The following is a 21,415-nucleotide window of genomic DNA, read 5'->3' as shown; positions in this document are numbered from 1 at the left end:
TACCAAGAAACTACAGTAAGATATTACTTGATAAGAAACTTGGTTCGTTTCAAATATATACAATTTGTAGGATGGGCAAATCTGATTAAAATACATTTCCACTTGCTATGGGGAGGTGGTGATTAACTACTGTCGGTAACAAGGGAATCAGCATTCATATAAATAAAACAAGATTCCAGGGCATCAAGATGGGCTGATGTGACTGGGGTAGTCAGGAAATAATTCCGGCATTGTCAACAATGCCAAAATCTCCAGAATCTTTTTTTATTTAGATGAGTGCTGATTCCTCTGTTAACGACATTAGTTCTTCACCAACTCTCCACAGCAAATGGAAATGCATTTTACACTGAATTGCCCCTCTCAGCCACTGTGGTTTTTCTTATTCTGTATTTTGTGTTTTTTCTCTCTCAGCTACTGTGGTTTTTCTATTTTTTTTCTTTGTTTCTCACGTTTTTTTCATTTTTTATTGGTAACTTCAAATCATTTTTATTTATTCCCATTTACGCTATGCATGTCTTGAAATTGGGTGCCTGTTTTTGAGTGCTTAAAACATGTTGACTGTTATATCCATCTTGTCTTTTTTGAAGCGAATGAAGTTTTTAATCAAATAATATCACATCACAAACTTATTTTCGATGATGTTAGTTTTCTTCGTCATAAATTTATCAGCGTAGAGTACTAAATCCAATGGATATTTTCAATTATTCAAACTTGGTAAATAGAGTTTGTGTTAAACATCTTAAGATTTCCTTAACCGACTAAATACCTTGTGCAAGGAAAGGCTATTAATATCAGAATGTGATTTGCATACCATTGCAAAAAATTCCTAACTCGTTTATAGCTCTGCTCTAAAGCTATTTTTGGTCACTTAAAAAACTACATTGACTATTTAAAAGTTTGGCTCGTAATTATTTCAAATTTAGAATGGGTTTTGTTCAAATTATTCCTTATCATCCTGTATATTGTGAAGTAATAATGCACTGTTCGAAAAAGTTAACATTTAACCTAACGAAGTTATTGTTTTATTTAAATAATTTTAAATTTCTTTTACTCACACTTATATCATGTTTTACTAGGAATTGGAAAAAGAAATTTTAACTAAACAGACAGATTTTTCAACTTTACATGCGAAACTGGAATCCATGAGAACCGATGCTACCTTTGTTTCCAGAATATCAAGAATTTTGAATAAATATCAATCTCTGAAAAATTCAGCCAAAGTATGCTTAACACTTTTTTACTTATTCCTTTTTACCAGTATTCGATATAAATTAATATTTAAAAATGATTATCGATTCAATCTAGGAAGCAGTAAGGAAATGGGATTCCTATGTTAAGGAACACGAACTTTTTGACAAGAAATATTCAGATGTTCTCAAATGGCTTGAAGAACCAGAGAAAAAATTACAAGAAAATTCAGTTCTTTTTGGTGATGTCATAACTTTACAAGAAAGAAAATCTTGCTTGGAGGTATGGAATAAAATTTTCTAAGCATTTTATGAACTCTTAATTTATAAATTATCAATAATAAAATAAATTCAGTTCATGGTAAAAAAAAAAATTTCTCCATATTTGATTTTTTTCATTTCAAAGGACAATGTGTGCAACTATTTGCTAATAATATTCATAAAGGTTCATCTTTATTTTATCTATTTTTAAGTAATAAGCTCTCAGTCAACTTAATCTATCTTTTGATATTTTATAAAACCTAAGTGAAGAAAATTCCTTATTTATTAAAAGTGAAGCTAATTTTGAATATTTTCCACAAGTAGACCTGTAATCTATGCATATTTTTTGTTATGTCTCAATTTTCTCGGGATTCCTATTGTTTTCTGAATTCAGGTTTTTAAAAAAAAATCGAATTTCGGGTTTAAAGGTTTAAACCTACTAAAATTCTGATCGAATGCCCTAAAATCAACAATTACAGAAATAAAAAATTTTTATGTACATAAAACAATCAGCGAAATTTCTATTTTTATGAACGCAATATAGTTAAATGAAACATAATGTTTTAGCGAAAATAATTCATTTGTAAACAATTATAACTTCTAGTCATCTATTTAATACTATCCTACATTTAAAATTCCCTTTTTTAAAGAAACGTTTTTAAGGCTCTGTTAATTTTAAGGGCTGAATAATGTAACGATGAATACTTTCATGAAATTACTGATATAGTTATACAGGGTGTTTAGTAATATCTTCCCTTAATATACGTTTTTAGAACTATTGTCAAAATGAAATGAAGAAAAATGAAAGCATTAGATCCCAAATTATTGTTTAAACAAATGTAAAGACAAAAATGCTAGTGAAACCTTTTAAATCTTAGTGAGGGGGTTGGGATGAAAAACATCAAAACCAGTTTGATTTCCAGATGAAATATAGAGATTTTTCATATTGAAAAAATAACATTCGATTTTTCTTTTTTCTCAGTTTTGTCTTCTTCTCTAGTGTTTTTGATAGTTTTTGTTAATGTTTTTTTTTCTTTTTCGTGTAAATACCAATTTACGACTTCTGCTGTGTATATTTTTTTACTTCATTCTAATATGTATTCTAAAAACATGCATTAAGTGTGGTGATTACGAAATATCCTTCATAATATCTTTTTACTGAGACAATCTATTATTGGTGTAGTGTTAACGTCGAATGTTTCTTAATGAAATCTTTATACTTTACCTTTTTAGAATCTGTGTGATCTGTTATCTCAAAACCTCCATCAAATAGAATCAACTGTTGAAATAGGAGAAAGATTATATTCTTCAACATCGCCAGAGGGTAGAGAAACAATCCGCCAAAAAATAAGGTTACTTTATAACATCATATTTATTGGCGTTCTTATTTGTTTTGAATTGTTGATTTTTTAGTATTTTATCGAAATTTCTTTATTTCCTTGTAACTAATTTTTCTTTTGCATTTTAATGAATTCAAAATTGCTATAAATTCACAAAACCAATTTTTTTATTTCCGGAAACGTAACAAAATTGTTTTAAGGCATTATTTTATTATTTGAGTAGAATCTTCATTCTCTTCAGAAAAAAATGGGAAATCACAGAACAAGAAAAACAACAGTAGTCGAGAGGAGTACCACCTCTCCATAGCAAGTAGAAATGCATTTCCTCTGTTTTGCCCCTTTCGGCCACTGTGGTTTTTCTTGTTCTACTCTTCATTTTGTTTCTCTCTCCACTAATATGGCTTTTCTATTTTTATTTCTCACCTTTATTTTTCGTTTATTCGTTGGCAACTTTGCATTTTATATTTTAAACCACTTTTGTTTCTTCTCATTCAAGTTTGGCAAGCCTTGAAAATGAGCTCCTGTTTTTGAGTGCTAGAAACATGTCAATTGTTTTTACCAATTTATACATTTTTGAAGCGAATGAAGTTTTTTATCAGGTAATATCGTACTGATTCAGTTTCAAGGGATTATTAATTTAACATTATTTTATCGTTCAATATTGATTGAAAAAGTTATTTACGTGTTTTGTTGTAACTTAATTCCTAGCTGTCACTTTTAGTTAAAAAAAACAACAACATTGTATTGGGTTACAGAATGTCATACATATTATATTTTAATAAAGCATTTACATTGAAAATGTATTAATAAATTACAGGAGTTTGCAAAAGCAGTGGGAAACACTACAAGAGAAATGCAGTACTACCTTAAGGTCTGCTGATTCTTGCTTGCAAAAACTCATTTCTTTTTCACAAGGTCAAGAAAGACTATCAAAATGGCTGCAGGAGGTTGGTTTATCAGTGCAACAACATACTGAACCGAAATCGACTTTGCAGGAAAAGAGGGCACAATTTCAAAGTCAGAAGGTAATAAATTGACATTCTCAGTAAGTCTCTGACAGTTTCATAAATGCACTTTGAAGCATTGGTGAAAATAATTCTAATTATGACTTTTTTTTATCCTACATTTTTAAAAAGTTTTAACTAGCTAAAAACATGAAAAATATTATAAAACTGTATTGAGAAACTTACTTTATGTTTTTTTATGCAAATTCTAGTTAAAGTTTTATTGTTTTCAATATGCACTGCACTAGCATAATTTCGATATCTGCCAAACCATTCCATAATAACTGTCCTTAATATGCATTTTTTAGAATCCTTGAGAAGTTTAGGAAAAAAAAAACTATGCAAATTCAGTCGTACAAAGTAATATTTATTAAAGAAAATGTTTCTAAATTATAGCTTATCACTTTTAAGTTTAGTGAGAGCAAGGGATGATTTAAAACCTTTTTGAGGATAAAGTATAAAGCGGATGGTCCTTTCCTCTATTAATCTGATCAAAATAATAATTTATCTGAATTTTGAAATCTATTTGTTTTCTCCACTACAATTAAATTTTCTAATCGGAATATTTCTTTCAGAAATATTGGGAATATTTTAAGAACGGTCATTGAGAAACAGTCTTTATTGATCTGAATTTTGAAATCTGTTTGTTTTCTCCATTACAATTAAATTTTATAATCAGAATATTTCTTTCTGAAATATTGGGAATATTTTAAGAATGGTCATTGAGAAACAATCTTTATTGATCTGAATTTTAAAATATATTTTTTTCTCCATTACAATTAAATTTTATAATCAGAATATTTCTTTCTGAAATATTCGGAATATTTCAAAAGCGGTCATTAAGAAACAGTCTTTAATGATCCAAATTTTGAAATCTATTTATTTTCTCCATTACAATTAAATTTTCTAATCAGAATATTTCTTTCCGAAATATTAGGAATATTTTAAGAGCGGTCATTGAGAAACAGTCTTTATTGATCCGAATTTTGAAATCTATTTGTTTTCTCCATTACAATTAAATTTTCTAATCAGAATATTTCTTTCTGAAATATTAGGAATATTTTAAGAACGGTCATTGCAAAATAATCTTTATTGATCTGAATTTTGAAATCTATTTGTTTTCTCCATTTCAATTAAATTTTATGATCAGAATATTCCTTTCTGAAATATTGGGAATATTTTAAGAATGGTCATTGAGAAACATTCTTTATTGATCTGAATTTTAANTTATAAAACTGTATTGAGAAACTTACTTTATGTTTTTTTATGCAAATTCTAGTTAAAGTTTTATTGTTTTCAATATGCACTGCACTAGCATAATTTCGATATCTACCAAAGCATTCCATAATAACTGTCCTTAATAAACATTTTTTAAAATCCTTATGAAATTGGGGGAAAGACTATGCAAATTCAATGGTACAAAGTAATATTTATTTTTTAAAAAAAAAAACAAGCGTTTCTAACCTATTGCTTATCACTTTTAAGTTTAGTAAGAGCAAGGGATGATTTAAAACCTTTTTGAGAATAAAGTATAAAGCGGATGGTCCTTTCCTCTATTCATCTGATCATAATAATAATTGATCTGAATTTCGAAATGTATTTGTTTTCTCCATTACAATTAAATTTTCGAATCAGAATATTTTTCTCTGAAATATTAGGAATATTTTAAGAACGGTCATTGAGAAACAGTCTTTATTTTTCTTAGGTTTGAAATTTTGAGTTACGTTTTAATAATTTGATCAATTTTAAACTTTTTATTTGTTATATTGCTCAACACCTTTTTTTAATTATTGTAATAGGATGTGATTGAAAACGTTTTTCTTCAGATAACTTTTATGACGTTTATCTTTTTATTAAAATTCTAGGTTATACATCAAGATATTTTATCTCACAAACCCCTATTGGATAACGTATTTGAGAAAGCAAATGAGCTTATGGCTGTGACTGGGGATAATTCCATACCATCATACATAGAAGAAGTTAAAATGATGTATAATGCAATGTGTTCCAAGTCTGAGGTAATACATTATTTTTATTATTGAGCTTCTAGCTTTTGCCTGCTTGAAAGTATTTTTAATGTTGTAGTGAGAAAGATTTATGTCTACAGCTTTTCTGTTAGCATGAAACTTCGAAATAACTGTTTTTTTTACATGATTACAGGGCTTACTTGATAAACTGAAAAATGGAATTAAAGATCATCAGCTGTACTTGGACAGATGTCGTGAATTCCAAGATTTTGTATCGAATTGTAATTTGAAATTGCAAGAATGCAAAGATACCACTGGAGAGAAAAACAACATCGCCAGTCGGCTTGAAACATTAAAGGTATAGTTACCTTATTTAGAGCTTACTTATAAAAAAGAATTATAATATCTGTTAACTAGGCCTAGCTAATGCAGCGTCTGAGTAGGTTTTTAATTATAAAAATTATACCACCAACGCTTTGTATTTTGATTAAAACTATTGCTTTTCTTAATGTTGCGCCATTTTCAGAATTAGTATAGAAGGCACAGTCTAAAAATGTATAAACCTTAACCTAACACTCATGAGTAGCTGTTACAAACTTTGTCTACTACAACTACAAGTTTACTGCAACTACTCTGTTTGAAATGCTGTTAACTACAACTACTTTTTTTTAAAAATTTAATGACTACAAACTACTTTGGAATTATAGTAGCTACTTAACTACTTAAGGGAGACTAACTTTGCTGGAGAACTTAATTTACATCGATGTTCAAAATGGTCTTCAATAAGAAATTGGCTTGCATTAAATACAAAGGAATAATTAAGAAATATTTATTCATGTTTACATGATCCAGTTACTTATTCCAAAACATATTTTTTGAATTTTTTCATTTAACCTTCAACATTCGATTGCGAATATTAAATTTAAGAAATGCAAAACTGTCAAATACTTGCAATTTTTTAGTTGTTTGATGCTCATATATTTCTTCAAAGAAGTTAAGTACATCGAAAATACGTTTCCTTCCTTTGAGATAACATCAATGTTTCAGGAGTAAGCATTCGCATGTGAAAGAGTGACCAAGGTGATTAATTATCAATTTTTTGTAATGACTAGTTAAAATGTTAGTTATGCGTGATTTCATTATGCGATTGAACCATCTGACTAAGGGTTGTTTGCAGCTTCTTTTAAGTTAGAGGAACCACTAGGGCAGAAGACTGACTTGACCTCTGGATTCACCTGCAGTCGTTAGCTGAGCAAAGTGGGACGGCCTTCACGCCTTGGGTGACCCTACCAGGAGAATATTCTCCCGACGTACTTCTGCTGGTTGATCGGGACTATCTGCAGATATATGGGGAACCGATGCTATGGGGCTTTCTGGACCTGGTCTAGGCTTTCCTTCCCCAGGGGATGTGTAACAACAACATGCGTGATTTTAAAAACGTAAATTCTGTTGAAACTCAGCTGCAGTCTCTGGGTCATTTTCCATTGCATCTATTGACGGACCCGCGAAGACTTGTACCTGGTGGTTTAAGGAATATAGTATTCGTCTCCAAGTGTCATGACCAGGTTCGAATTCCAGTGTTGGCTGGTTAGATACGAATTCTGATCCCGGCTCATACTGATCACAGTGGTAGATGAATCCCTTTCCTTCTGGCTAATAGTGAGAATTATTCGTGGTTTTCCTCTCCATGTAACGCAAATGCGGGTTAGTTCGATCAAAAAGTCCTCCACGAAGGCTATTTTGTCCAAATCCTTGATCCATGAGTTCTCTTGTCTTCAGGGTTGGGTTCAAAATTACAAGGCTACAGAGGTGAACATAAACTCAGAATCAGCTGTTCAGGAATAGGCTCTAATCAGTTATTCAATATCGATTGTAAAATTAAATTAAATAGGTTTGTTTTATTTGACGACCGGGTTTTCGAAAAACAACTTAAAAGTTGATGATTGTGGGACACGCTGAATGAGTATACCTTTGTTTTCAAAGAAAAGTGCCCTGTAGCGATATTAATCTTTCACCTTTGTTTTTCAGGAACTCAGTACAAAACAGGCAGATGGTAATAAAAATCTTTCAGAGTTAGAGAAACTTTCAAATATTGTGTGTAAAAATACCAGCGATCATGGCTGCGAAATCATCAAACATGAAATGAAAGAGCTCTCCGACTCATGGAGTCAGTATACAACGACATTGCTTGAGGGTAAATGCAATTTAGAAAACATCATCCAACAGTGGCTTAGTTTTGAGAAAAATGTTGAGAAACTCAACAACTGGTTCAAAGAAATCGATGCTGCTTTGAAAAAACCTCAACTGCAATCCACGCTGCAAGAAAAAGAAGAGCAGTACACGTTTATAAAAGTAATTAAATATTTTATCCCAATTACATGTATGAATAGTTGCTACAGTTTTTAGCTTTATGTAAGGCTATAAATTATTGATCATGTTCGTGACTTATCAAATCATGACTTAATAAGTCATGTTGTTCATAAGCATAAACTGTAAATTCGTTTAGCTTCAATCACATCTAATTTAATGTTTCCTTTGTGTTTTAAATATCTCAGGAGTTGAATGAAAGGGTCCTATCATGTCAAAAAGACTTGGATAATTTGACGGATGAGGCTCATTCTTTAACTCAATCTTCTGGTGTGGAGAACATCAAATTTGAAGTTTCCCAGCTCAATGTCAGATACCAAAATCTTGTTTCACTAGTTAAGGTAAAATTATTTTTATAGTTTGTTGAGTTATTTTTGTTGAAGTGTGCTGTTTAAAACATTAAGTTTTTTCTCTCTAGTCTTTGTTGCATCGTTGGGATCTTATAGTCCAAGATCATAAGGCTTATGAGCAAAAAGCTGAAGAATTTTCTGAGTGGTTATCTTCTGGAAGAAAAGTTTTAGCAGAAATTGAAACGGAAGAAAGTTTGGAGCAGAGCATGATTAAGTTGCAGGTATTACTTTTTAAAAATGCGCTCTTGTTATTTTAGTAAATTATTACTGGTAAATATTTATAAAATGCTAAAAGAATGATTTAAACGAATATTTTAACCCATTTTTTTTTAAAAGAAGATTTTAAAGTTTACATAAATGCGAAGTGATAAAGTATCTCCGTGCGTCGAATTTCTTCGAATATTAAAGTTTTTAATCGAAACGTTCACTCAAAATAGTCGCCATGTAACTGGTTCCTGAAAACGAGTTTTTCAGACATCAATAGTATCAATTTTAGCCATTTTTGAAGAAAATTCAATGAAAAATTGGGATTTTTGTACAATTAATTTGCCGTTATGTAGGCCTAAAGTACTGTCATTAATTTTTTAGCATTTGGTTTGAATAATAAAAATTAATGGTTTAGAGTAAACTTTTATTATAAAAATTAACTGTCATTTCCTTAAATTTATTAAAAAGGTTACCCAGTGTTTGACTTACTACTCAACCTAAAAATTTTATCTCACCGAAGTAAAGATTATTACACTAATATATTATAATTACCAATCAAATCAATTACCAAAAATTCCATAGCGTAATTTTATTTATACCAAAAAATAGAACTCAGAAAATTAAGATTTATTTTTAGTAGTTAAGTACATCGAATTATTTTTTTTAGATCAGCACATCGTTCGATTTAAAAATTTTAATCTAACTTAAGTTCATTTAAAAAAATACTATTTATTTCATACTAAATAACTTTTGAATGAGGTTTCGCTCACAGACAGAAATAGAATCGAAATTTTACAAAGTTTGATATAAAAAGTGCTTCTCAATAAGGAAGTTATTTTTGCAAGTTTTTCAGTAAATGTATGCTTTTTATTTAGGTTTTGGTAAACGACAAGTTGCAAGGTCAACAGCTCTTGACAGAAACAGTGCAAAGCGGTGAGAGGCTTTACCAAGATACTGCGACTGCCGGTCGGGAATCCATTCGAGAAAGATTAAGAGAACTACGAGACAAATTTGATTTATTCTCCAATAATGTTATTGAGGTTCAAAGGCAGTTAAATTCACTAAACCACCATTGGGTCAGTTTCAAAGACACTTTCAAACAAGTGAGTAATTTGTAGGAAACATCATTTTTCTCACTACCAAAAAATATAAAACTATTTTAATTAAATTTCCACATTATCTGACTTCGCTCATTATTTTTCTCATTACCGAAAAATATAAAATTATTTTAATTAAAATTCCACATTATCTGACTTCTCTTATTTAGAAAAGACACTATTTAATATGTATAATGGAGTTTTGGAAACTAAGCGTTGAATTTAAAATGCGAGGTGCCCTTTAAAGTTCTTATCTACACTTTTCACTTTAGAATGGCAATAATAAGAATTCTAGAATTAGTGTCTAGGTACAGTAAAAGGGTTATGATGGACAACCCGCTTTCTCCGCAGTATGGTGGAAATCTGTGAAGTTAGAGTTCTTATCTCGTAAAGAGTACAAGAGAAGGGCCGGGATAGCCTGGTCGGTGGGGCTCTGGGCCCATGTCCGAGAGTTCGTGGGTTCGAACTCCGCCGACCGAAGACTCTCCGTGTAGTAAAATGGTGACTGATGCACGCTAAATCTGTCGAGTCGCAAAGTCCTCCATGTTCCCATAACAAATCAATACCTCTGGGGGTACTGAAATGGAGATTGATCGTTCTCTGATTCAGGTCAAAATTATGATCTGTGGATGAATGAATGGATGTACGAATGGGTCTGCTCTATAAACGGGCGTGACGTAATGGGTGTGGCAGAAGTCGAATTCTTGGCCATAGATGGCGCCACTGGAAAACAAGAACAATCGCACCCCTCTACCTTAACAGGCAACACGAAAGCAAGCAAGTACAAGACAAAATATACGAAACTATATATATGCTACTCGAAAAGACATATTTCTGCTAAAAAGTTATAAATTTTTAACACTCTGGCGTGGCGAAATGATCTTAAAAAATATATTATACGTCACAAAATATTTTGACGTACACAGTTTGAGAGAAGTTTCAACAATGTAAATAAATGTATATCGCGATAACTAATTTTTCTTTCTTTCTATGATTAAATCGTCTCTTCACGGTGAAGAAAATCGCGAACAAGCAAAAACGGATTTTAAGCATTATTTTTTTAGCGTTACAGAGTTTTAATATCTAGCTAATACATGTATGAAATTTTAAAAAAAAACATATAACGAGATCAACTACAAAATCATGAATAAAATAAAAGAACGGGACAACTTTTGGAATTAGTTTATTAGTTTTGGAGATTTCATTTTTGTCGAGAACAGTTTTTGTTTTGCATTTAAGGTTCATACTAACCATTTACGGGTATTCCAATTTATTTCTGCTTAGTTTATGCATAGTTGTTTAGTCAAATAAATGTGTTTTTATATTAAAAACATATATTAAAAAAACTGTTTTCTCAATATAGCTTGATTCGTTACAGCGTGAATATCCACAAAGCGTTTTAAGCTTATTAAGCGTTCCTTCTGTAGCTTTAATGACAACAAAAGTATATTCATATTAAAGTGAGAATGCTCTACAACTTTCTAATGATTTTTTTGCTTCGATCTTGTACCGTTTTTGCAGTCGGAAACCTAAACTTGACAGTTTTTCACTCGATGTTGCTGTAATCAAATTTATCTTGTACCCCTTAGCCGTTTCGTTATGATTAGACCTTACTTTTTTAATTATAGCTGAAGTTGCTTGAAAGTTAAGAGAAAGAACACGGAGTTTAGCCAACATCCAACTCACAGTATTAAATCAGTACGCCATATATGATTAATTTTTTCGTCACATTAATTGTAAATAGATGTTAGTATGTTAGTACTACTAACTAAATGTTATAGTGTATGTTAGTATGTTAGTACTACATTGTTAGTACTACTAACAATGCATTTCTAAGCATACCAATAGAAAATATATGCTGCAAATATCATTTCAGATTCTAAACTGGATGGATGTAACAGAGCGAACTCTGGCATCTGATGACATGAATCTTCCAACACTACAAGATATAATGCCACGATTATTAAAATATAAGGTAAACTGTAGTAATAGACTGTGGATTTTTATACATTTATTTAAAACATATTCATAATACATTTTGAGTGAAATTATATGTAAACACAAACTAACGAATTATGCGTACTTTACAAATAAGCTACACCAATATATTACTTTAATAAAAAAAATTCTTCATGCCATATTTCATTCAAAAATAAATGTTTAAAATTAAGAAATCTTTTTAAGATTGCATCGTTCCTATTACAATTTTCTCAGAGAATTTCTTAACAATAACAGTCTGCAAGCTATTTAAAAACTCTACTTAGCATTTTATGTAAATTAAGTCTAAGATTTTCCTGATTTTTTTTCATTAGTTCATTAATGGCTAAAGTAATAAATCTTCCAAATTAACTTTTTACCCTACATTGAAAACATCATAACAATGTTTTTTTAAGATAACACTAGGCAAAAAAAAATTTTACCTGATCATAAGATTTTTTAACAGATCTTTAATATTTCCGCATCGCTCATTTCAAATTCGCAATCAGTTTCTCTCTCCAAACTGCAGTTTTATTAAAAAATAAAATTATTAGTCATTTTTTGTCGAATTTACAAGTTTAAAAACGCTATATATAACAGGGGATCGCATAAATGTAGAGATAAACTTCTAGGGGAGTTACAGCACATATTTATGATTGACATTGCATAGATACCCATGCCCGGAATGTCATACGTCACTAGAGGCGCTGTCCTAATATGAATTGCTTTTCCTTTTCCGTGTGCGTGCTTCTGAACAGGCCATGATAGCAATGCTCCTCTGACGGCGTATGAGGACAATTCCAGGCATGAGTTCGGAGGCAATTTTAATCCAAGTAGCGTGCTCTAAGCTTAAAAATGTTATATGCAACAGGGGTTCGCATAACTGTAGAAAACTTCTAGGACAGTTACGGGGCATCATCAGCATTAAAATTGCATAAGAACCCATCTCTGTAAATGTCATAATACGCGTCTAGGGGCGCTTCTCTATTATCAATTGTTTCTTCGTGTGCTTCTGAACAGTTCATCATAAAGAAGCGAGTAAATTCACCTTGGATGACACTTTCCGGACATGGGTTCCTATGCAATTTTAATTCTGATGGTGAGCCGTAACTCCCCTAGAAGTTTTTCGAAACATTTCTGCTGTCCCCTGTTATGCATAACGCTATTAAACTTGCATATTTTGACAAAAAAAAAAACAGTCTAAAAGTGTAACTTAAAAAAAATCTGTAGCTTTAGAATCAAAACTAATTTCAGATTTGCCAATTCACACACCCGAATCAGGCAAGATAAAGTATTTTTACAAATGCAACAAAAAATATGTTCCCCAGTGCAATTTATATATTTGATTTAATGTGCCGTGTTAACATTATGACTTCAATGAATTATTTTTTTAGACTCTAAACCAGGAAAGTGAATCCCATAAACGGCAACTCGATCTTCTTCAGACAAAAGTTCAGTCGATTGCTCCACTTATGAAGGAAGAAGATTTGTCTCTTTCCATACTTGAAGCAACAGCCCGATTCAACAACTTAGTCTCTGTTATAAAGGTGAGACTATTTTAATTATGCGATATACTTTCGCATTTCTAAGTGTTAGTTACTTTTTATAATGTTAAACTTGTCTTAGGTTTCAATAGAAAAAAAATCTAAAATTTATCATTTTTATTTTTTGGCATCAAATATGGTGTTCTACTAAACGTTTTCTCTTTTAACATTTTCGCATAAATACAGTATTTTTCAATATTTCGAACTTCTATATCTCGGAAACCTTGTTATGTCAAAAAAATATTTTTCTCCATGTCATTACATACCCAAATAATGTTAAATTGAATTCCTATGTCAAAGAGTTTCTTCGCAAAACCTTGTTATGTCAAATATTTTTCGATATCATTTTTAATTTTTGGCATCAAATATAGTGTTCTGCTAGACGTTTTCTTTTTTAACATTATCACATAAATACAGTATACTCTCTATATCTCGAACTTCTATATCTCGAAAACCTTGTTATGTCAAAAATATTTTTCTCCATGCCATTACATATCCAAATAATGTTAATTTGAATTCTTATGTCGAAGAGTTTCTTCTTAAAACCTTGTAACGTCGAATATTTTTCGAAATAGAAATAGAATTTTCTCAAGAAAATCATAATATAAGTTTGTAAACCAATTATTTAAGGCATAGTTATTTTAATTATTTTAGTCTTACTTTTAAAAATAAAATTATCATAATTCTATTTAGACTTACGGTCAACTATCATTGCATACGTATTTATTGGTAGTTATTTTTATGTTTCATGACTGCACTCTTTAGAGTACTATCTCAGAATACATTTTTCTACTTTTTAGAATATATTCAGTTCTGAGCTTGTGATCTCGAAAACTCGCTATCTCGAAATCTTTATAGCGTCCCTTCAACTTTGAGACATAGAGAGTATACTGTATTCTTCATTCGAATTTTTATTTTTTTAGGATCACTTAAACAAAATAGATTTCTTGTCCACGTCATTCCAACAATGTCAAGACCAAAAAGAAACATGTGAAGAGTGGTGTCAGAAAAACGAAGAAAAACTCAATCTTTTCTCAGATCTTACTGGTAATCGAGCACTTCTAAAAGATAACGAAGAAAAATTAATGGTAGGTATTTTACCACGCTTATATCAACTTGCCTTCGTGTATTTCTGTTTGGGTGGAATTTTGCAATCGATTTTAAACTAACTTCCCGACTAGCTACAGACTTCAAATTTGGCACATAGTTCAGAATTGGATGACTATGCAAGAAAATGAAGAGAAAAAAGACATACGAAGTAAAATAAAATTAAAATTAAAAGAAAAAGTAATATTTTCGCGATTGTCTTTTGTTGTCGATTCGATTATTTCAAATTAGTGTCACATGTCAGTTGAAAAGTTTTGTGTACAGTGAGTGAAAAAATTAAGATTTTGGGAGTATATAAAAAAAAAATTATATTTTTAAAAACCACGTTTTTGTAGTGGAGAATAATAATTAGGAAACAAAAATTTGAAAAACGAAAAACTTGAGGCGCATGAAATACATAACAGTACATATACACATTTTCTTACTCATACACACGCGCAACCACATACACATCCACATACACATGCATATACACAAACATATTCCACGTCCTCATTCAGATACAATTACATCTATACATTCACATATTCTCATGAGCACACATACTGTTACTGTTATGTATTTCATGCTCCCCACGTTTTTCGTTTTTCAAATTTTTGTTTCTTAATTATTATTCTCCACTACAAAAACGTGGTTTTTAAAAATATTATTTTTATTTTTATTTCTTTATTTATTTATATCCAGACATTCGTAATTAATAGCCCCTCAATTCCAGTAAAATTAGAGTTTTTCTTCTGAAAAATTAATACCAAAGGGCCGGCCTGGTGGCCGAGCGGTTAGCGTGCCTGACTGCGAAGCCATAGGCTGCGGGATCGAATCCCGCTCAGGGCATGGATGTTTCTCTCTCTCTCTTTGTGCTGTCCTCTGTTGTGTGCGTGTATGATGTGTGAATGTGGCCCACCCTATAAACGGGTTTGTGGCAGTGTGGCGTGGGCAGTGTTGCTCGCCTCCGTGACTTTGGTTCACAGGTGCCCACTGGGTAACGCGAAATGAGCAACAATTCTGGCATAGTATAGGCAAGGATTCAAATTCAGTGCCTGCCATTGGAAAAAAAATACCAAAGGCTTAGCTTTGTTATGTTATTATAAAAGTTACTTGAAAAATAACTTGGATTATTAAATAAATAATCCCAAGAAACTGAAGCGGTAATAGGTTACTTGATTAAAAATTTCATTTGCTTAAAAAAAGCTTCAAATTGGAAGTAACAGTCGACAAGCTTTAAGCGCTCAAAAACAGGCACCCATTTTCATGACTTGCTGGACGTGAATGAGAAGAAACACAAGTGATTTGAAATATAAATATGAAAACTTTTGAAGTGAATAAAGGTTTTCATAGAGTAACTTGGATTATGTTTCTTATGTCACACTTTTAACCTCCTGTTGAATAAATATCCAAGGAAAATTGAACGTGCTTTTGAATGGAGGAAAGCAATAATTAAAATTAAATTATTCAAATATACCACTGGATGAAAACTAAGCTTTGATTTTAATCAACAAATGGTCTTTTATTGTTTTAATGATTTCAACACCTTTACTTTTTATTCGCTTTAAAATCAATACCCCTTATTAAATGTCATCTTTTTCTTGTATTTTCATATGGCACTTGCTAACTATATTATCTCGTAAACTGGAACTGTATTACCATATTAGGGTACTTAAGTATCGTTATATATTAGTATGAAGGAGGTAATTTAGTTTATTTAGTTCTAGTTTATCCAAAAATAATATTTTAAAAAACTGCTCTAGTTTACAGTGTTGCATATACTGCATTTCTTCAATATTATAGTGTTATTTTTAAAATCAAAATGTTTTGCACTTTTTTTGCAATTCTTCCATTTTTTTGAAAAATACTAATTTTTGGAAACAACGCCACTATTAAATTATGAAAACCCGGTTTTATAATTCGTACATAGTTTAAGAATATAGTTTTAAAAATTCTTGATGAACTGCAGGAGGAAAAAATTCCGAAACAATACGATTGAAACGTGTGTCGAAACATTATTTTTCAGAAATTTATCATTAACTTTATTTTTTCTATTAATTTAAAATGATTTATAAAAATATTTTCCCCATATTTATTTTCTAAGGATCATTTATTCTGTGATTTTAATTTGCAAAATTTATCCACTTCACAAATTTTTGAAATTTTTTCAGTATTGATAGCATTTCAGTAATTTATATGATTTAATACGAAAAAGTGATTTCTGCTTCGTCAAACTTACTATGATAACTTATCATAAAGCAGTATTTTTAAACATTTTCGAATTTTTTAAAATCTTAAAATTGTTTTGATGATTTTATTCTGAATCCACATTTAAATTATAGAATTGTGGAAGCTTTTCAATACAAGAATGCCTTAAATTTAAACCGGAACATAATAAAATGCACTTCTTTTGATGATAAAGTTTATGTAAATTGCATGCATTTTAAATATTACTTTTATCGGATGCATTTTAAATATATTTAAATATTTAAATAGGACCTGAAGGAGCACTTACCAGAAGGACAAACCAAAATAGATCTTTACAAAAAGTCACTCCAACAAATCTCTCCATCAATCACACCCAGGGATTTTGAACAATTAGTCAAATGCCAAGCTTCTTTCGAGAAGAGACTTCAAGATCTATCGACTAACATTGATGAAACATTGAAAAAACTGGCAGAAAAATTTAAGCAATGGGAAATTTATGATGAGAAATGTAATTCCATGACTGGATGGTTAGAAATCATGGAACACAAAATCAAGGAATTTTCTCCCAAAACAACTGTTGAAGAAAAGACTGAACAGCGTGATAAATTCCAGGTTGCTTTTTTTGTCTTATTTTATTTCATAGAAATGCAAGAAAAAATTAAAAGCATGACTGTATTTACAAGAGATAATTTCTAAATAAGTTATTTTGTTTTTTATCTAGCTATAATAAAGCATGAAACATTATAATAGATTTACAATCAAAATCTAATCTGAAATAGATTTAGAATCAATACAATCAATAAATCTAAAAAAGATTTAGAATCAATACAATCAATAAATCTAAAATAGATTTAGAATCAATACAATCAATAAATCTAAAATTGATTTAGAATCAATACAATCAATAAATCTAAAATTGATTTAGAATCAATACAAAATCAAAGAATTTTCTCCCAAAACAACTGTTGAAGCAAAGACTGAACAACGTGATAAATTCCAGGTTGCTTTTATTTTGTCTTATTTTATTTCATAGAAATGCATGAAAAAATTAAAAGCATGACCGTATTTACAAGAGATAATTTCTAAATAATTTATTTCGTTTTTTATCTAGCTATAATAAAGCATGAAATATTATATTAGATTTAGGGATATTTTGTCTAAAAAGGCTTTTAAATTCCATATCTAAAAATATGCTGTGTTTAATACATTGCTTAGAGTACAGTTTGGTGTTTGGTAAAAGACGGATGTTACAGATCCTGTTATTGCTCGATTTAAATTAAATAGTAGTGTAAACTATTTTTCTATTCTTCCCTTGCTCCATTTCAGTTTTAAAGTTAAGCCTGTTATTTAGATACTGAATAACAGCTACTTACTTTGTTAAGATGCATTTTGCAAACTAAGTGAACGAGACGTTAAAAATGAATACCTTATAATTTCCTAGACTGTAGTAGAATCCCGCATTAATAAGACTATCAAGCTCTCCTATCTTATAAAATAATTCTATTTAACGCATTTTATACGATTTTGCAATTGTTATGAAGTTGAAGCAGTTATTCATGATTGTTGAGTTTTACGCAATGCCTTGCTATTATTATTATGCGATGCTAAGAACAAAAATGATGCAAAGCGCCAAAATTGTAAAACTGAACAGAGTTGTAATCTAAATTTAATTAGTTAAAAAATAAATTCCAATGCTGTATTATTTAGATTCATAAAGATATGTAAAATTTGAGAACTTTTTTTTGCTTTAATTTAATTTTCATCAAGGCGAAAAAATCCAGTCAAATAAATAATTTCTTGAAGTTTTATAAATAGTTAAAATATTTTTTTTCAATATTTATGCTATTTGTTTCAGACAATTCCTTTCAGGAAGGCAGAATACAATCTAAAAATTAAGACTTTGCTTCATTTTTATTTTCCTTCGCGTAAAAGTTTCGAAGAACACCTTTAAATATCCAAATCCTATGTAAATTGACTGTTTTAGCAAATAATAAAAGTTGAAACAATTTTACACCTGTGCTAAATATAATTTTTTTTAATTAAAATGAAATAACCGAATGAATGAAACAGAGCCGATAATTTTAATTTGAATAGTAATTAACATTTTGGTTATTGCACTTTCTTTCATTTTTTTTGTATATTAACAGATTACTGACAAATTGTATTAAGACATTTTTGTCTTTCAGTAACTAATTCATATTTACTGTAATAGAATTTATTTTTATGAGCATGTATTATAGAAGACATTAGTTTTATTTATTTATTTATTATTTTTTTTACTTATGAAATACTTTTTACTCACTATATGTATGCATGCATGATATTATTTTATAACATAGTTGTTTAGTAAACTAACGCATTATTATTTGTTTTTATTCATTTTTTTGCATGTTTTTTGTTTAATTTGGCATTTTGGAAACATCATTGATTGCTCTAGATGTTGCTTCAAGGGAGCTATGCAAATAATTTGGATGATATTTTAAATCCGCCTGACACAGACACATCTTCTCAAGTAAGACACAAATGGTGTTGAAAACTGTTTTTTACTTTTAATTGAATGATATATTCTTTACTTATCGTCAAATTTTGTTATATATAGAATGCATATGTCTTTCTGGGCCTTAAACGTATCTTCCTTTAATTTAATGGCTTTTATTTCAATAGCGTTTAACATGATGTTTGGATGTTGAATGTTGAAGACTGTTTAACATGATGAAAACTTTTTTTTAAGCTTATATTAAAACAAGTACGCCTTCAACTTATTTTTGTTGCCAGACAGAAAAAGGTACAAGAAAGAAAAAATTTGAAAAAACAATACATTAATTAAATTGTAAGACTCTGTACCACAAAATGAACATAGATGGTGTTAGGCTAGAAATTCATATAAGAACTTCATCTATTCGTGGATCACCATATGAAATATAGTTTCCTAAGTATTTCATTGCAGAGTGTTGCCATACAATAACACTAACCTATTAATTATGAGTTGATTGAAAAAAATATATTCAATATAGCTTAGATCAAAACTGCATAGTTATGCTAGCTTACAATTTTTTTTACACGCTCTGATACACTAAAGCTAATATTTCTGAATCTCTTGTATTAAATATGCCTTAATTCTTGTATCCTGAATCTGTTTTCGTGTACTCTGAAATTATTTAGGCTTTACTCAATGAGCTTCAGGCTAAAGAAGCTGATTTTGATGTTTTGTCTGATGAATCACAAGATTTGATTGCTACGAGTGGGGAATTGAGAATATCAATGGCAACTTCTCAACTCGTTTCAAGATTCCAATCCATGCTTCTAACCTGCAAGGTAATGTATCAAAACCGGTTTATTATTCTAACTGGTTTTATTTCTAACTATCATTGCACTCTTTTTTTTTAATATTTGCAATCATTTTTCGGTACATTTCTAAATAAATAAATGTTTTGCTAGTTGAACCATTAAACATTTTGCGTAAAGATATTAAGAGTAAAATAAGATATAAAGACAATATAGGCTTAAAGATATAAAGTAGTAAAGTTATTAAATGTTTTAAAATGCTTGTACATTGGCTTGGTTGATATTTTTGAATTTCTGTCACATTCAGTTACAAAGCTGGTATAAAGTATCATTTGTAATTAAAAGTTTCAGTTACAAAGCTGGTATAAAGTATCATTTGTAATTAAAAGTTTATCTATTAAAATATTTCCATTCTAATGTTTGACAGAAAAGTTTTCACGATTGCCACGTATGAAACAATAGATTAAAAATAATTTCGAAATACATTTTGAATAAGAATTAATCGGAACAACAACATTCTCAGTTTATCTATTAAAATATTTCCATTCTAATGTTTGACAGAAAAGTTTTCACGATTGCCCCGTATGAAACAATAGATTAAAAATATTTGCGAAATACATTTTGAATAAGAATTAATCGGAATACCAACATTCTCAGTAAATTCGGTTTAACGTTGTAATAGCATACCGGTTTTTTGAACCATAATTTGATCCAAATTTGTTTCAACCTTATTTCCATTCAGGTTCAAACATAACATCATGCAATCAAATTTTGAAAGTCTGATGATTTGCTTCAATTTAGCACAATATTAAGGTTGCGGGAAGTGTGAAGAATAATGTGGTTCAACATGCTCCAAAAATTTGTGTAAAAGACTCCTAACTCAATCATGAATTCAATCAATACGTGCATATGATTCTTATTTACAAAAAAAAATTATTATTTTAAAGTAAAAAAAAATATTATTTTAGGGTGAAATGCAAAAGTTTATTTATTTATTAATGCAAAAAAATGAATAACTTTTTTTAAAATTTTTATAGGATTTTTTTAAACATTTAAAAATTGATTGTTTCAACTATTTAGTTACATATAATGTTTTGAAGTATCATTTTATTAATTTATACCATTATTTGAATTAGGAATTCAAAACTAAGGGGTGAGTGCAATAATTCACAATCATGTACTACATTATTTATTAAGAGATTGTTTTAAAGAACATAATTTCCTGAAATGTTTAAAACAATTTTCGAAAAATGTAATTTATCTACAAAAAGTTTTTTCGTATTAATGCATTTCAATATTCTTAAATTCTTCTTTTTATAGGAACTTACTCGTAAAAGTGAACAACATGTTGAGGATCATGTTCAATTTAATGAAAAACACAAATCATGTTCCGAATGGATTGAAGATGCTGCTTCTCGCTTTGGAAAAATTAATGCTCTTCCATACTGCAATTGTGATAGTTTACAAGAAAAACTTTCTCAAGTTCAGGTAAACATAAGATTCTATAATCAAATGTAGTACTACTTAAACGT

General features: G+C 29.7%; 1 protein-coding gene across 1 annotated transcript in view; it reads left to right on the top strand.

Moving 5' to 3' along the window:
• LOC107446265 (Muscle-specific protein 300 kDa) overlaps positions 1-21,415 on the top strand; it is a 306,020-nt gene that overhangs the window by 162,760 nt on the left and 121,845 nt on the right. The window contains exons 45-61 of the mRNA XM_071184003.1: positions 1,077-1,220; positions 1,306-1,470; positions 2,682-2,800; positions 3,606-3,813; positions 5,658-5,810; positions 5,953-6,117; positions 7,788-8,111; positions 8,315-8,467; positions 8,545-8,697; positions 9,559-9,786; positions 11,657-11,755; positions 13,152-13,304; positions 14,225-14,389; positions 16,887-17,210; positions 19,036-19,110; positions 19,761-19,913; positions 21,204-21,371. Coding sequence (XP_071040104.1) covers positions 1,077-1,220; positions 1,306-1,470; positions 2,682-2,800; positions 3,606-3,813; positions 5,658-5,810; positions 5,953-6,117; positions 7,788-8,111; positions 8,315-8,467; positions 8,545-8,697; positions 9,559-9,786; positions 11,657-11,755; positions 13,152-13,304; positions 14,225-14,389; positions 16,887-17,210; positions 19,036-19,110; positions 19,761-19,913; positions 21,204-21,371 — 2,949 coding nt within the window. The remainder of the gene's footprint in view (positions 1-1,076; positions 1,221-1,305; positions 1,471-2,681; positions 2,801-3,605; positions 3,814-5,657; positions 5,811-5,952; positions 6,118-7,787; positions 8,112-8,314; positions 8,468-8,544; positions 8,698-9,558; positions 9,787-11,656; positions 11,756-13,151; positions 13,305-14,224; positions 14,390-16,886; positions 17,211-19,035; positions 19,111-19,760; positions 19,914-21,203; positions 21,372-21,415) is intronic.

Source organism: Parasteatoda tepidariorum, chromosome 8 (genome assembly GCF_043381705.1).
Source record: "Parasteatoda tepidariorum isolate YZ-2023 chromosome 8, CAS_Ptep_4.0, whole genome shotgun sequence".
NCBI lineage: Eukaryota > Metazoa > Arthropoda > Arachnida > Araneae > Theridiidae > Parasteatoda > Parasteatoda tepidariorum.
The sequence above is the reverse complement of the archived record's forward strand: the minus strand, read 5'-3'. Positions and strand labels throughout refer to the sequence as shown.